General features: G+C 42.4%; 1 protein-coding gene across 1 annotated transcript in view; it reads right to left on the reverse strand.

The window, feature by feature from the left end:
* Positions 1 to 18204, reverse strand: part of NDUFA10 (NADH:ubiquinone oxidoreductase subunit A10) — a 42272-nt gene that overhangs the window by 4102 nt on the left and 19966 nt on the right. Inside the window, exon 9 of the mRNA XM_075153826.1 lies at positions 10249 to 10357. Coding sequence (XP_075009927.1) covers positions 10249 to 10357 — 109 coding nt within the window. The remainder of the gene's footprint in view (positions 1 to 10248; positions 10358 to 18204) is intronic.

Here is an 18204-nt window from a genome sequence, read left to right on the forward strand (position 1 = left end):
CTTTTCTGCGCAGTCCAAGCCAGTTCTGCAGCTTTGCTGGATCATTCCACAAGCTCAATCAACCCCCTCGCCCAGCGAGAAGCTCTTCACCTCTTCTGGCTGCGTTAGTTTTCAGTGACTCTGCAAGCTCAGTCAGCCTAACACATACCAGACCGCTGCAAAGAAGAGTGGTGGGAGCACCAGGAAAGATCTGGGGGTGCGGGGCAGGTGGTAGGATGTGCTTTTTTTGGTGACAACAAAGGGTTAAGTTGATGCTCCAAACTGCACCCAGCTGAAGTTCCCAGCCTGTTCTGCCCACAGCTGCTTAGCCAGCACAAGGGCAGGGATGGGAACAAGCGACCAGCCCTGAGGCTGCTGGTATTGCAGCCAGAAGAGGTAAACCATGCAGCCTAGAAAAGAGATGACGGAAGGGAGATAGGACAAAGCTCTGTGTAACTTGCCAGTAGCTGTGAGAACACAGAGAGGGACTGAATATTCACTGTCTCTTCCAGTACAAGATAAAGGTGCCATCAAATGAAGTCAATGGCTTGAAGGACTCCTTGCTGAAGGATACTGCTGACACAAAATTTAGAGGGTCTCGATGGGAAACCAGGCAAGTAGTTGGAAGTGACTTGCATTTCCCATGCGACTTGTGCATTACGAGTAAGTTTCCCAGTCAGAACTCTAACGAAAATCAGCAAGGCCACATCATTTGCAAGTGGCTGGCACTTTCACAGCACTGCTCCATGTTTGTTACCTTCAAATCACACTTGAGTAAGACTAAAGAAAAGGTGTAACTTAATGGCCACATTAAAAATAATGTAGTGCATCCTATTACACATGATTAATTATTAACAACACACTTCCACAGGTAAGTAAAAGGAGTAGCATACAGGGTCAAATAAATCCCTTCAAACCGTCTTAGTTCCTTCACTGACATCAGCCCAAAAAAACCTATGGAACCACCAACAGGTTTGTCCAGCACCAAGAGGCAGAGAAACCAGTTGACCATCACACCAAAGCTGAACCATCTTTCCCAATAAAGTAAGAAAAGCTGTGTTGTTATCACAGCACCCATCTAGACACAGATTTTGCAACACAAGAATTAAGTCTCTGCCCTCAAGAGCTTACAACTGAAGCAGCACTGAACAAGCGAACGGGAACAGAGATCCCACTAGACAAGTCCAAGAGCTCACACGTATCCCTGCGGCAGGAGGTAAACATGAGCTCCTGCAAGGTCACTGCCAAGTAACCGATTTTTCCACTCCATGGAAATGGATGAGATAGAGAATCAAGTCTTGGTCTGCTGCATTACACTGTGCAGAACTTAAAAGTTGGCAGCAAGGATTACCTCAAGAAGTATGCTATAAAATCCACCGCACAGAGCATGAAACTAATGAAATGAGTTGTACTCAAAGGTAGAGCCAGCTCAAAAGAATGAAACTGCTCAACTTTAAAAGAGCATCAGTAAAAAGATGAAAACAAGATCATCTCATCAGTTAAATTAAGAACTCTGCCACAGAAGTGTCTGTCAAAACTATAAACATGATGAAAAGCCCTATAAAGTGGCATAGGCTGCAGAGCAGCAACAAACAGCTTCATCCAGCTGTTCGCTATACTGCGGCTGCATTTCATAGCTCCTCAAAATAATTTCAAACCAGACATGTACAGGTAGAGCTCTGGAGAGTTTTAACAATCTGAAAAGGTCCACATCCATCAATTTAGAGCATATCTTGTTTTCCAACATTTCAGGAGCAAAAAGAATTATCATTTTTTCCCTTCTATTCCTGTGCTTCTTTCTACTAATGGCTGGGCTTCACAGCTAAAATAGATCTATAAATAGCATGTTTTGAGCAGCGCTGATCAAAGAGCACTTAAAAACAGAGTCATTACTCCACAAGCATGGGCTCATTCATCATTATCCAAACCTTTTCATTTAGTGGCTGTTTATAACAAGCATAATAATAGCACCTTCCATCACTGCTATTAGCGAAGACTACTGCTTTTTCCAGTAGAAAACCTGACTTCCTCAAGTTTATTGTCAGTTGTTGGCACACAGCTAAAATCTGAGAGAATCTAGAAACATGTAGCTTCATATACTGGCTGTATTCCGGAAGGGTTTGGGTCCTATGTTCCAGAGCAAAAGATATGAGGGGAAGGGGGTGTGATAGCCCCCAAACACACATTCAAGGTGTATATGGTTTGGTTTCCAAAGGATTGGCATAGATAGATGTTTGTTTACAGCTCGACTCCTGCCATTCTTTACTCAAACAAAATTCTTAATGCTGTTAACATTCATTATAGCCCAAGTAACAAGAGTACTCAAAAGCTTTACTGAATTGAGGTTAGAACAATCCCAGTTTGCTGAAATTGTTTAATGAATGTTGTCCTACCCTTCATTCATTCATTAAAAAAGACAGACAAGACAGTAGAAATCTTTTGGAAAGAGAAGTGTCCATAAGGAGGACACAACATATTTCTTTAAAGCCGAAGTATTTTTTTATTTCAAACAGCATAACTGAGTTTAAGCAGGAATCCGATTTTGTGACTTGCAACTTGAACAACTACAAACACCATAAACAATCTAATGTACATCTCTAGTCTTACTTTTGCAGGACAGCCAAGAATAAATAAGCAACAGATTATGGCTAAATATTTTGTTGCAGCTTTTTTCCACAGGGCCTACTTGCCCTAGTGACTATCCTCCATAGTAGCAGAATAATATCTACTTTGGTTTTTTCTCGGCAAATTTGTTAGAAATGCCAGTTATCCACTACAGAGTGCAAACCTACCACAGGAAAAAGCCAAGTAACTACATCCAAGCCAAATAAAGTGTTATACTAACTGTAGACTTGCTTTTCTAACTGGACAGGTAAAATGCAAAAAGCTTCTTACAATAGCTTTCCTTATATTACATTACTCAAAGTAGCAGCAGGTCTCAGCAATGCCAGTTCTACATTAAAAAGCCCAAAGGCACTTATCAGCAGAAAAATGCTATCAGGAAACAAGGAAAATAACATACTAATGCCATCCCAACCAAAATTGTACCACCTCACCTGCACAGTTCAACACCTCAAATTGACACTATTTCACAGTTTAAGATCCATGAAGATGTTACCCCTGAGAAGCTGGAGTAAAGCAGGGAGAGCGAGAAATAAATCCAAGTATACTTATCTTTTCCTGATCTAGAGCATGATTTTCAATATAAGATACCACAATGAAACTGTCCTCTGAGGGTTGGATTATTTTTTTTTTTTAATTAAAGTTTCCTAGGAGATACAGAAGAGGGGAGTGGGAGCAGTTCACCTGCAACTTTTCTCCACTTTGCTTAATCACTAACAAAAGATCTTTCTTCCAAGCTATTTTCCTTGTGGTTTTATTTTATTTTTTTTATTTAATACAGGTCTACCCTGGAGATCACATTCCTACATGGGTATGGGATTAAGAGGGGTTTGGGAGAGGGAGGATGTGCTGCCACATAAAAAAAGTGGTTTCTTTCTTAAGGCTCAGTGGCGGACTGTCAAGTTTGAAATGGATTATTTTAATGCCAGTGGGATTTTACTGTCTTTTTGATTTACAAGGTACCCAGTGCCTGGGACAGCATGGTCTGTCATCTAAAACAAAACAGACGCAACTACCAAGACCAAGATTTGAGATAGTCCCAAGGTCTCTCAGGTTCCTTCCCCACCGTATCTGGGATAGATATCCCTGCCAATTGCCCATGATAGTTTGTAAGGGAAGAAGGGTAGAGAAGCTACACGTTTTTAAAGCAGCAGAGGAGCTGCTCTCATGCTCTCTTCCGTACCTACAAGATTGGTGAAAGTGGAGGAGGAGTGGGAAGGCAGGAAGAGAAGGAGATAACATGCCTATTCCCACCCCTTTCCAGGTACCCTTCAGGAACAACTTTGTCATTCCTAGGTTTGAGTTATTCTTCAGGTTCTTCTGGTCTTACCGATATTTAGCCAGGCAACATCTTGTTACTTTACAAAGGGCTAAAAATATTTTTGCAGAGATAAAACAGGAAAAAAACTTAAATTAAGCCTTTCCTAATTTATTGGGTGTCTGTTTTCATTCCTTCCTGGGTTCAAGAGCAGACAGGGCTGGGCATTACAGCTGCCAAACACCTCCATTAAAATAAGAATTAGGAAGGGAGACCTTGATCCTAAAAAAATGAAAACTTCATCAAGCCAAGAAAAAATGGCAGGAGAGAGAAAACAGAGGATTGTATCAAAGACAGCCACTATGGTAACAATCACAAACATGGAGAACAAAGACATCCTAACCTCCCTACTTCTGCAAAGGCAAGAGTACCATGGGAGACAAGTCATGGCTTAGATAAGGCTTACTGTAGCAGTTGTACTTTATATGTACGTATGGGTAATGTCCTTTGCGCATACAAGTGGAGTTGGTCAAAGGGATTTTTTTAGAAGCCTGTAGCTTTTCTTATAACCCAAAACCTGCAGCCAAAGGCCAAGATGTTGAGGACCCCACCATGCAGTATCACCACATTAAACCTCAATGCGTCATTTTGACACAAATACTCCCTGTTGTTGATCCAGACTCTGGCTTCCTGAAAGCACAAGTATTTCTTTTGTAGTTCAGGCTATTTTAAATGGGGGATTTGTGTGTAAGCCAGGAGTGCTCTGCACTTTAAGAGGAGATGGGAAAGCTAAAAGACTTCCTAACCCTCCCGTTTGCCAGCAGCCATCCTCAGCCCCTTGCAACCACAGCTGCCCAGAAGGCTCAGGGCTGCACTTCACATGCAACCTGGGCCATGTCAAACCTGGAGAAAGCCTTCCCCTAGTGTTCTCTCTTTTGGGCTACTTACGATCTTCACATGATAAACACATGTTCCTACAATACTCTTGTTTTTGTGTTGTGAGGCTGGGAGTTGACTAATGTTGCAGGCTCACCTTCCCATCACTCAAAAGCACTCTGTGTTACAGATGTTTCCCTGCAACTAGCAAAGCAGACATCCCACACTTGAGGACTTCCCACCCCTGAGGTTGCGTCCTTATGAAAAAGAGGGAAATAAAGAGCCTGGGGGAATGGGCTTCTCCTCCCCTCCAACCTGTTGCTGCTTCTCCATGGCTGATACACAAGACTGCAGGGGACTGCCAGCCACACGCTCCCAGGTCCTGGGGCAGAAGGGAGGAGGATGAGGAGCAGGAGATGAAGATGCAGCTTGACAAGGCAGTTGAGCTGGTGCAACTGCTGTGGAAAGGCAGCCATCCCACCCCAGCCACATGCTGCTGCTACTTCCCTTCCACAGCTCTGGTATTCACCTAACTGCAGAAACCCATTCAGTTTGGCAATCTAGCATAAGACTAGTCCAGGAATAAAAAAAAATAAATCCCTGCTAGGTTAGCAATCTGAAGGGACTTGCCAGAGACACAATTATGGGAGCTAGATTGCACCTTGTAGCAGTAGCTAGGTCTTTGACTAGCTAAAGCTTTCCTTGCCCCACGCTCAGCATACCTATATTCCAAAAGCAGCCTTCCACCAAAGGAAAAGGGTGGGAAAAAAAATGACAGCCTTCTCTTTACCTTTCAGTGTCATATTTATTTGCTTTCTTGATGAGTTAAATGTTAGGCAGAAAAATCTGAGCCACCCATTTTGTCTCTGCGTAATATGGAGCTGCACTGACAAGGATGGATAAGGGACAATCAATACCACTGCCAAGTAAGAGTAAGCCTCTGCTTTCCTCATGTGGCGAATATTGCACACGTGCAAAGTTTATCTCACCGCAGAAAGTAACATCGCACAATTAGACGGTTCAAAGGAGGACGATGAGAACCATCAAGGAAAGGAGCCAAGGGATGGAAGCTGAAGTGTGCCAGGATCAGTAAATAGCCAGTGCATGGTGGGGAAAAGCAATAAGAGGGTCAAGAAAGGAGGGGAAGTATGTGGCTCACCATTTCGATGCAAGAGCAGAAGGACAGTTCAGACTGAAAGATGACAACTAAAACTGATCTAAGAAAGTCTTACACAACTAAAACTGATCTAAGAAAGCACTCACTGGAGCTGGAAGTCATATTGGGATAGGAAGCATCTTTGAAGGTAGTTCAAGAGTGTGGAATAAATTCTTCAAAGAATTCATCACAACTGTCTGCTTCAAGGGTAAGGCACGCATCCCTGACTTCCTTTTTTCTAATTGTATAAGTTAGGCTAACAAAAGATACAACATTTTGATATGGGATTTGCCTTAGTACAAAAGGAACTTCTAGATGCCTTGGCCTGTCTTGTCTGAAGAAGAATCTGCGTGCCCAAGCATTTGGTTATTTTCTTTAATATACACACAAGCAGTTATACTTAAAAAAAATCCCAGCAAACTATAAAGAAGATAGGATACCCTTCCCAGCGTGCAATCTTACACCCCGGAGAAAGGATGGGGGAGGGGGAAAAACCCAAACAAACCCTAGAGCATGAGATGCAAGCCACAGTTTTTAAGCATACTACTGAAAATTGCCCTCTTCTCCTTCAGGGTTTCTTAGACTTGTGTTTAAAGACATTGCGGCAAGCCATTGGACAAACAGAGGAGCATGAACCGAGGTCGGGGTGAGTGGGCTAGCACAAATGCTTTCTGCTAGGGCTGATGACATGAGAAAGGAGACTAGGTTTTAAGCATTTTGCTTTCACCTTGAGTGAACACCAGCAAACACTGGACTCCAGGCTCTGGTACACCTTGTGATAAGCAGCCCACTGTTTTGGGGTTTTTTTCAGTCTTTTTAAACACGAAGTTCACATAAATGAAATGCTGATCATTTCCCTATGATCTGCAGTGAAGGAAGAGGTTGCAAAGACTATTTTAAAGTTCTCCAGCTTTGTTTTCAGAGGTAAAGACGTAGGCGATGGCTTGAATATGAATCTTAGACAGCTGCACTTTTATGTATACAGAAAAGAGCATGCACGTAAAAGAATCCTTTTTTCACCACCCCTAGGAGATTCAGCAGGACTTGCCAACAGCATTCGGGAGTGTGAAGTACATAAGTACATTATTTAAGTACACTGATTCCATTAAACAGAACCGTTTGTTTTCGTTTTCTCTGCAAACACATCTGCCTAAGTGCTCCAGCTTCACAGGGCGCACATGGAGTTTGGAGCACTATCCATGGGGATTGTGCGCGGTTGGAAGAAAGCAGAGAGATACAGCAGTTGTTAGGAAAAAAAAACCAGAGTAGTCAAGTCTTTACTAGTCTGACAGTTCCTAAAATAATGTTGCTTCACTTAAGAACGAACATGCTTATCTCTGTGATCTACAGAGGTAGAGACTAAAAGGTTACTTTTCTCTTGCCAGAAGAGCATCTTTAGAAGTTTATGAATGCCTGAACAGAATGGCTGAACCCTGCCAGATGACTTTATGGTTAGAGAAGGAGGCAGAAAGCCACCTCCTCACATGTGAAAAGAACGCTTACAGAAGAAATTTAGAGGATATACATAAAAAAGCAAGTTTCTAGTATTCAGAGCTGTATGTGGCTACCTCATTATTTTGCATGAAAGGCACATATACTAAAATCTTGGACTCTGAAGAGCGTTTCCTCCTCCTTCTCTGTTGCTTCTGACTAATGCATATTTTGAACAATAAACAGCTTCTGCCTGGAATTTGCGAATCCCTGAAAACCGCCATTATTAGGCAGCATGAATTGTGTGCATGCAACTCTGAAAAGCACAGCAGTTTGCTGCTTATTGGTATGATCAAGGATTTCTGACTAGTTATAGGATTGCTGAGGAAAAAAATCCCCTACGCAAATCATTGTATTTATGTGGTAAACATCATTACACTAACTTTAAAAGCACGTATTTCCCACAAGGAAAAGTTAAAGTTTTGTAATTATACCATAATTAAGTCTTTACTTACAAGTCATGTGAGCCCAAAACCTTTATCTGTCTTCAAATGCAAAAGTGGTAGCACAGCTATAACCATCCCTGCATAAACATGGGCAAGGCAAGGGTTTACGATTCCCTTTCGTTAGACCCAGCAACCTCGTAGCCAAGATTTGTATGTCTAGAAGTTCATCTGCTTTTTCTGTCTGCACTGGTTGGTCTCATGCTATATTAACTCTGAATATAAGCCTTGCCTTACAAAGAAATTCACACCTTCATTTGCTAAACAAAGTTGGAGGGAAAAACACAGATCTTCAAAGTTTCAACACAAAGAATTGAATTCTTAGAATATAAATATAAAACGGCAGGTGGGGCTGGCTTTGTGCTTCCCTTCCCCTTCCAGTAGCTTACGGGAAGTAGGAAAACTCAGCACATTTTGCATTGTGCACCATCCCTATAGACCCCCCCATCCTTGAAGGATTACAAGTGTCTAAGCATTCAGACGAGAGAAAAAGAGTAGCTAGTATTGCCTGAATTTAACAGAATGCTTCATGAAATGTACAACTCCTCCTTATTCCAAAGGACATTATCACTTTCCACAGTACTTTCCTGAATCAGGGCCTAAAAGCATGCCTGCAGAAGGGAGATTATATTTTGGCAATGTTTTTTTGCACTGACAGTGTTCAGCTTCTGCTGTCAACTAACTGGCATCGAGCAGAGCAATCCAAGAGCCCGCTTTCCTTCCCAGGTATTCATATTCCTACTCCTAAGCATCCCTTTGCTACATCTGCAAGGCAAGTCACAATTTTTCCTGGAAGCCAGCTATTTGATGAGCCAGGGCATTCTCAGCTTCTTGCCAGCACAAAGAGGAATGTGCTGTTGTACAGTTAGAGAAAAAAAGGCTTTCAGAAGTATTACCCCCAGTTCTCAGCACGCAACACCAAGGTCACATCTAGCTGTGTGTCAGGCAGCCTCAATAATTCCCAGCTCCACTGCAAAGTGACATTTCAGCCAAAAAACCCCATCATCTTCGAGAAGAAAGGCACTTTCAGTACAGATGGATGTTGCATGCTGGCAACAAGTCATGCAGCAGATCCTTCTGAAATATGTGCTGCACACGCACAGACGTCTCTTGGAATGAAGGACTCCAAAAATCCTTAGTCTGAGCTTGAAGTTTTGGACTTAAAAATCTAAGTGATACCAAGAAGCACGAAATTCTGATAGCAATTTCTCAGATGGACCAGGGAGTTTTCAAACCCATTAGACAACCTCAAGGAGTATCGAGATGATTTCTGCTGCTTTAACCTTTAGCTTTAGCCCCTTTCACAAGCTGGAAAGACTACATCTCAAGTGAGGCAGAACAGCATGAGCCTCTCCACTGTATAGTTAGCTGAGGAGGAGCGAATTATGTTGAATATTTACAGGGACTTCTGAATGGACTATTCCAGAAGAAAAAATTGGTAATCCGGAGTTTCCAAACAAGTCCACAAACCTGTATCTTACATTTCAATTTCAGTAAGAGACTGTATACCAACAGGAACAGAAAAATGATAGTGTTTTGACTATGCAAATCATGGTTTACAAAAATTTATATAGATCTTCCTTCCTTTGTCTTCAGTGATTGCTTAAAAAACACAGTGGCAGAGAGATTATTTCAATCCAACTTGCAAATACACCATCACCTGTAACTTCTGTTTGTCTAATCAGTATTAATTATCATCAGTTCCACAATTTCTCTAATGAGAATTTACAATACCTGGGCCTTAAGAAAACACCGCGTGGTACAAGAGGACCCCATGCCAGCTAAATAACAATAAGCGATAGGGCAAAGTGCTAAGTCAATTGGAAGCTGTTGTCTCCAGAACCAGAAAGGCAAGAAGCTAATTAAAACATTGTGTGGGAGCCTGCATGAGGTGTAAGAGAGCGCTGGGCCACAACAGGCTTTGGATGTGTGCCTGCGTACAGAAACACACTATTTAAAGCAACAACAGTTTTGAGAAGCAATGTAACATTCATACCTCCTCAGCCTACTCCAGAAAAAACACCCCCTCCCTCAGCATTTTATAAGCAGTCGTCTTCATAGAAGTCGCCATGGGTTTCCAATTTTCTTGTTTGACTCAAAGGATTATTTTAGATTTCAGAGGTCAGAGACTAATCGGGGCAGGAGAAACAAAAACAAATGAAAACCACTTATCCTTTAGTCCACATCTAAAGATCAAAAAAAGAAAATCAGCTTATGAAACAAACCATTTGCTTCATTGTGCCTCTAGACTTCAAAAAAGGTGGGGATCTGGGCAACGTCCAGAACTTACTCTTAGAAATGTGTATCCCTGTGCATGAGATTGACACCCAGGCTGTGCACAGGACAGTTACGAACGTGCTTACACCTTGGCAGGGACAGTTGCCTGGCTTCCATACAACTGCTCCCCTTCCAGTATTACTTACCGATCGATATTCGTAATAGATTTTATCATATTCATTGCCTCCAATTGTGATTTCTGGAATGAAGCGAGGGATGGCTGTAGGATCAAGCACTCCATCTTTGTCCTGAACACTGAGGGGAAAGAAAGAAGGAAAGGAAGGAAAAAGGAGCAGTTAGTCCACATCCTGCCCCAAAGACAGCAACATCAATTCTGAGTTTGGCCAAATATTAAAGAACCACTTTTCTGTTAAATAATACTTCCACAGTATTTGGCTCTTTTCCAGTTACGATGAATACATAGTCCTTTTCCTCACACAGTTCCCGTGGGGGTTTTTTACCTCCTTGCCTCTAGTTTGCTCCTGCTCCAACTTCTCCCTGCTTCTCCATTCCCTCCCCCGTGTTCTTCCTCCCTGGACATGCTCTGTCATTCCTGGGAGCCTTCTCCATAAGGCAACTCCGGCTTTTTGCTTTCCTATATAAGCAAGGTAAAACCAGTGGTTTTATTGAATCCCACACACTATCTTGCTATATCAACTTCATTTAATTGCCTCCTGATCGCTTAATTTTCACAAATGAACCCTCACAAGGATTAAAGTAAGGTGGTGATCTTCCCCAAATTCCCATCCTAAATGGATTGACACTGAGGCAATCACACGGTTTGCAAGCAGGCAGTGCCTCGAGCATCCTGCCTGAGAGTAACCAGGGGAAGCTTGCTGCAGCAGCTGTAACGACAGATACCAGGATCCACCAAAAATCCATGCTGCACGGCGCCAGCACTTTCAAATACCCCAAATTTAAAATGTCTGAGAAACTGCTAGAAAGCCACCTTCTGCATACTGGAATTATACGTAGACCAACAGTGCCACCTATACATATTTGGGGAAAAATACATCCATTTGCAGTGGACAGTGACCAAATTCTAAATTCAACACTTGAAACACTGCAAATTGTGTTGTTTTCCATGAATTCCATTTCTTTACAAATATTTACATACACATAAAGCGTATAGCCTGACCAAAGCAAAGTTAACAATCTTTAAGCAATTAATTTTTTTCCCTAAATTACAAATTTCGGGACCTTACCTCACAGCACTGAACAGCTTCAACAACTAGTCTGCTAACGTTTCCTGACACACACACTGCAAATTTTCCTACTACAGACAAATTAGTAAGGAAAGACAATAATCTAGTAAAAGTTGAGGTGGGAAAAGGTAATAATAAATGCCCTTTTACAAGGCCAGGATGAACACCAAAGATGCTTCCTATAAACTACTACATTATCTATCTTCACATACATTAAATGTGTATTTCACATGCTGGAAGCCAGGAAAAGGAGCCCTCCTTTGCCTCCTCACCAACACAGCAAGAGCTCTTTTCATGACATGCTAGCACCAGCCCTCCTGTGGGCCACTCCCAGCCTTCCCACTCCAGGACAGCTTGGAATAACTGAGCTGGGATGGAAGAGCTTGTCCAAAGTGGTGATCTGATGATGCAACTGGTTTTATTTCTGAATCCCAGCATACTTTGGAAGAAGCACCTTTGCACCTACTAAGTCTCCTCTCTCAGGGTTCTGCTGAGAAGGAATCAGCTCTAATATGCACTGCTAATTAACCTAGAACTAAAATAAACATACCCCAGCAGAAAGCAGCGCTTCAGCTACCAGCTCTTCATTCCTTAAGTACAGTCCATACTGCAATCACACTTATAATCAGTACCAACGCTGCGAGCTTTAATCTGCATTTTCATTGTGCAGAGAGCAGAGACAGCAAGCTAAGAAGTTTGATTTCAACAGGACCACATGCAGGCAATGTTTAAAGACCTTGCTGAGCTCAGGCTTAACAGCAGAGGCTGTAGAAGATCCACTAGTCTATCAGTGAATAAACATCTCCGTCCCTTCTTCCCACAGAAATGGGAGAGTCAGCCCTCTGTCAAGTAGGAGCACATGTGCTGGATCTTACAAGTCTGTAGGAGAAAGCAGATAAAATTTGTCCAGGAATATATGAAGTATAACTTGACACATACAGAGTCTAGTAGTCAATCGGTCTGCAGTTAACCCATTCCTTCATGAATCTCAGACAAATGGCAATTGTGGAGGACAATTCCCAGGCACAATTTTAGTTAGTGGCCAAGATGAAAACCTGCTGCTCTTAAAAATTCTTTGCTCTCACAACCACTGCCTCCAAAGCAGCCACTGCACAACAAAAAAACACAAACATCATGCTACCAAAGATGGCTTCTCCAGCTTCAGCTCTGCTCTGTACCTTAAGAAGTAACTTTGAATACTAACTAAAAGCACCACCCAAAGACACCTGCCACAACAATGTCTTTAACCACAAAACCACATTCACTTGCCAGAACTAATTCACTGCTCAGCAGGAAGCATTTAAAGGCACCTTTGATGTTTCCTCAGTTTTCTCTCTCTCTCCCCCAGCACAGAAGTATCACTATTTATTATTTTCTGGCACTTAACCATATTTTCTTGAAGCAGCTCGCATCATGCAGTAGCACAGCTTCCCAGAGCGTGCTTTACCTGCCCATAAGATTATGTGACATTTCAAACTTAACTGAGAGCATGTAAGTAACTGCACGGTCCTAATACCGTAGGAACATTAGATTTTAGCTCACCATTGTTGCAACCGTCCATAACCCTATTAGCTAGAGCTCTTCCCATTGATACACAGGAATCACATTCGTAAGTACGTTAGCAATGGGTAGCTCATCTCTTCTCCAAAAGCACCTATTACACACCCACTTCACACATTATGTCCAGCACGACATGCACGAGCAGGTACTGAGGAATCAGGACTGACACATTCCTGCCTCTTTTCAGAGGAGGAAGTCCTGCTTCCCTTACAGGCAGCTTACAGCAAGGACACACAAATTTTTCAGGGAACCTGCAGAAACCTGATGACACACAAGTAACTTAGCTTTTTTTTTCCCCCACCTATGTATAAAACAAAGTCCCAAGATTGCCTACCGCAATGAACATTAGAAAATCTTATGATCTTATTTGCTAAAGGTGCAAGGCAGGGTAAAGTAGACTGCTTCGAAAAGTCAAGTAAACAGAAAGACCAGTTTGCATAGCCTGAGCCATGATTTCTCAACAACTGATGCTGGCATAATCACAAAAATTGAAGTGACAACACACAGTATTAGAAAACCACACTTTCTACCTAAAAGCATTCACTGGCCTAAGAGGCTTATAGCCAGCAAAACAAAAGCATCCCAAGTTAACTTCTGTGCTTAAACATGAAAGTAACTTGAGAAATAGCAGGTGGATCTCACTGGAAAACAGATTATTTTCTTGCACACCTTGAAACCAGCTTCTCACCGACCGGTTATTATGTTTCAGGTTTGAATCTGAGCGAGTGGGTGGCATTCATTCCTCTGCTATTCACACCCTTATTACCTCGGCCAGGGCTCCTCAACCCCTGCTGCGGTCGGCTTCCCTGCCTCCCATGGGTAGGCTGCAACACGTGCGAGTGAGCCAGCGAGCGTGTGATACGCTCACGATTTTGCCCATGCTTGTGAGAGCAGGGGAAAGGAGAAATGCTCCTGGCTTACACCGTGGGCACATAGAGCTGGGTGGGAGAGATGGTTCCTCCATCCAACTCTTACCGTACTGACCTCCTCTGTCCCTGCGCTCATTCAGCAGGCACGTAGGACAGCAGTGGGCTGTGTGTCCTTCCTTGCCTGTCATTTCTTCCTTGCCCATTTTCTCCAGAACTAAGCAAAGGCAGAGCAATGATGTACAGACCTCCTTTTACCAAAGGGACTCAGACTCCACCGTTCGGTTAGGCAGAACAAGTGTGCCATGCCCAAGGTGACCATGGCCACTCCCTCAGTGAACAACAAGCACTCACCACGAACACCAAGAAAGAAAAAAGAGCTTCCCAAGAAAAGCAGGTTTGCAAGAGAAGGTAAGAAGGTGCCACAACAGTTCTTCGAATCTATAAAAAGCCACCACAAAGAGGAAATTACAAAGAACTGTTTCAGTTGAAGCAAGAGAGAAGCAAAACTGCCAAAGGAAGCAGTTTTTAATAGTGCCAGAAGTTTTACAATGAGTGGTTTATGAGATTTTGGAGTCTCCATGACAAAAAGTTTCAAAACCAAGTCCAATGCACCTCTTGCAAGCACTTCTAGTCCTGCTATTTGAAATCAGACAAGACAGACATTCAAACATGGACACTTCTGCCCTTTGCTAAGCATGCTTGATTACACTGTGAAACAGTGCTGAGGGTCGCTTTCCCTCATTCACTCCCATGCTTCCTCGTTGCAACGTTTCATTTAACCAGAGCAAAATGAACAGAAAGGAAATAGAAGCCAAACTCTGGGGTTAGCAATAGCTTCAAGAGCTAAACAAATGTCAAGAAAACTTAAAAATCACTAGTTACTGCACATACAAGGTCCATCAGTAACAACCTCAAAATATATGTCTGATGTCCCGCCAAATACAATACTGGAGGATTTACTACACAGGGTTTGTGGCACACTAGTAGTTATTAATGAACAAAATTGAACAGATGAGAGTGGCAAACTATTTCATGGCTAGATTGTTTCCAAATGGAAACAGATCCCCTTTTCATCAAGGTAAAACAAATGCCGATACCTATCTTTTTAAAATTAAATTAGTGGTGGCTTAAAAAAGCCGAAAATTTGCCTATACAAAATATGTTCTGCTATAGCAAATTCTGAAGGAGCTGTGGAGATGTAACAGATTTAACCGTGGACTTGTCTGATGAAATACAGTGAGCTGCCCGCAACAGCTGGTAAAGTAACACAGGGGATGTTACACAAACCACAGCTCTTCCTTCCAAAACATTATTTATTTTGCAATGCATGTAGACAGTCACACGATTTCACTGGGAAGGGCACAGATAAAACATGCTTGAGAGAGTGCAGTGGCAACAGAGGAACTCCTTGACACATTTCAAAAAGCCAGCAGAGTGGTTTCTGTTGGACACAGCGCTTGGCGAGGAAGGAAAGATGTGGAGAACATCCTCTGGGAGATCCCTCCAGCTTACATACAAACAAATATATACATTTTTAACCTTTTACCAAGACATGCCTCAGTCCCACAACCACACTACTCTCTATTAGGGCAAGGGAGAGAGTACTCGAGGGCAAGGCGGGGAGATAAAAGGTATCATTATGCAACTGATTTTATATGGGTGCGGCTCACTCTTTTGATTAGCTTCCTTATTTGCATTACCAAAGTAGTCAGAGGCCCTGCTGGGGTTTCTGTGCGTTAGACCCTATATACATGCAATGAAAAAGTTATCCTCACCCCTGCCCATCGATACCCTTCCCCCAGACACGCTGGTAGAAGCTGAAGGTGGAAGAGGTGAAACTGCCAACAGCCACGCCAGCAGCGGAGCAGGATTACGACTGCAATGCCCTGCCTCCCGCCGCGCTGCCCCCCCGACTCCCGGACAGCATCAGATCTGAAACAGCCCAAGTCAGAACGAGTGGGCTGTGCAAAATGCTGGGAGGTCAGCAAAGGAAGCAATTGCGGATGGAAAAACAGACAAATACCTGCTGCAGCATTCCAGAAACACCCACGAGAGGGCAGCACGTGCCGGCATATGGAACAGGCAGCCCACCAGGAACGTGCTAAAAAACTCTTTCCGAAAGGACAAATTAATGTAGGCATGGGACACCTGCAAATCTGCAGAAGGCTGGGTACCATAAGCTCTTTTCTACTTGGGCATTGGAAAAAGTGAGGAAAGCATCAGCTTTAACGTTCATGAACTAGCACCTGAAATTGCCATTTGATGCTCCGGGATGCTATTCCAACACTGAAGACATGCAGCAGACTCCCTGCAGTGTTTGTTCGGTCCTTACACCATCTGTTCCCTGTCTGGCACTGGGCCTGACATGTTTTCATGAGTGAAGTTTGTGCAAGCTGTGATGGGAGACTCATGTCTGTCCTGCACTTCCGGAGTTAACATGAGAAGAGATTATGTCCAAACCTACACATTTTTTATAAAAAGTTATGAAAGTGCTTCTCCCAGGCTGCCCAACATATTGCCCACAATTTCCTCATTCAGCTGAGCAAGGCACGAGCACAAAATTAGCACCAGATCTGTCGTTACACAGTTGATCAATCCCCTAGTACCCCAGCACCAAATGAGGGCTCAAAGCAAACACCGTGCACATTCATCATCTGTCCGAACATGAACACTATCTTGACAATGCTATTCTGAAGGAAAGGGAAACAGCAAAACTCAAACCATATGAACATTTAAGTTAGCAGTTTGTTGCACTGTAAGATCATAACAGCCACACAGTGCCAACAGAAGAAATAATTTTGTATTATCTACAATGACAAGAGCCTTGTACAGGAGACCCTCTCACCCTCCCCCATGGTTCAATGAAAAATTGAGTCCTTATCAATGCAATTTATTCCCTTCTACAGCTGCGAAGTACAATTTTCATACAATACCTTAATACACTGCTCTTTAACTGTATGCTTTCCTTTAACTCCCTCCTACACTCTGCAATTAATAATCCTTTCTTAATACATGTACTAGTGTGAACCTATAGGAAAACAAGCAACTCCTCTTTCAAAGGAAATCTGATTTCGATAGTTTTGCAGGGTCTAAGTCACCAGATGCTATCCTTTCATTACACAAAGAAACCTCTTAAAGGGCACCCGAATCATGACTTGTTTCTCTTAGACACCAGCCAACACTGCTCTTCTGCGATCTACCTTCACCCCTTGATAGAAGGGCCGTAGAAAAGGAACATTATCTCTAATTTTAGGAGGCATTTGAAGTAACAGCACATAAAAGTAAAAGGCAAAGAATATCAGAAGCCTGCAAAAAAGTTTAACTTAATATTCCAATGCCTGTCACAATAAAGACAGAAATTCAGAGGCAGATATTCAATTTAAAAAAATCCTTGTTTCTATTAGCCTGTGAGATAACCAGAAATAACTATGAAGAGACTATAATGCTTACATTTTATTTTAAAAATGTAGTGACTATACTGCACTTGCTACCTGCATATTCAGTCTAAAGATGAAGTTCTAGCAAAATGGGAAGCCTGTCTCACTTCAGTGCAAGGTTATCTCTATTAATAGTCTTGCAAGTGTAAATATATTCTTTATATGGGGTTATCCAGAGAACATTGAACATTTTGTTCATCAACATGACTTCGGAGTGGCACTCCTGATGCTTCATCTGTAACACATGGATAAAAGTGTAGGTCTGATCTCACTTCTTTACAGACGCATCAATGATTCGGTTCAATGTATTTTGGGAGTTTGGAGGACTACCTCTCTTTTCAGCATTGCTCTGGGGGGACATGCAGCCCCACCAGTAGCACCCCACAGCTAAATTGGAGGACAGAATCAGAGTGCTTGCAAAGAATTATTATAATCAAATTTGATTCTATTCCAGCAAGGCACTTTCCACTATCTGAGTTTGATGTCTTCACATCCAACTAGACAGACAAGGATCTTTAACAAAAAAACAACAAAAACCACCCTTAAGCTGCTGTACTTTACAATCCCCCTTGTTATTATGGAGAATGAATAACAACTGCAACTGCAACACTTCATTCCATGAATTAGGATTAAAGCTTCTATTTAGGATTATTTACTGGGAGTCAGGGGAAAGGAAGAAATGATTTATTGAGCTGTCACCCAAGTTTGCTTGATTCCTTTTTCCCCCCTATACTCTGTTCAGCCAGCTTCTTGACTGCTGGAAAGATATTTAAAAGCAGACAGCATAAGAAATCAGTCTAATTTTAGAAAAAACAATCTAAACACAGCCAATCTAAACAGCACCACATATAAAACTTGCTACAAGGTTCCTCTGTCAACAAGCTTTGTTGAAAGATGTCATGCTGCTAGGGCAGTAGAGAAACCACCATGCCAACTGCATAAATGCTCTGTTTTAAAACAAAATGTTTGTGATCACCCAGGAACAGAAGTGCTCACAAAAATACATTCCCAAAAGTAAGAACCAGAGGTCA

The sequence above is a fragment of the Calonectris borealis genome, chromosome 6 (genome assembly GCF_964195595.1).
Source record: "Calonectris borealis chromosome 6, bCalBor7.hap1.2, whole genome shotgun sequence".
NCBI lineage: Eukaryota > Metazoa > Chordata > Aves > Procellariiformes > Procellariidae > Calonectris > Calonectris borealis.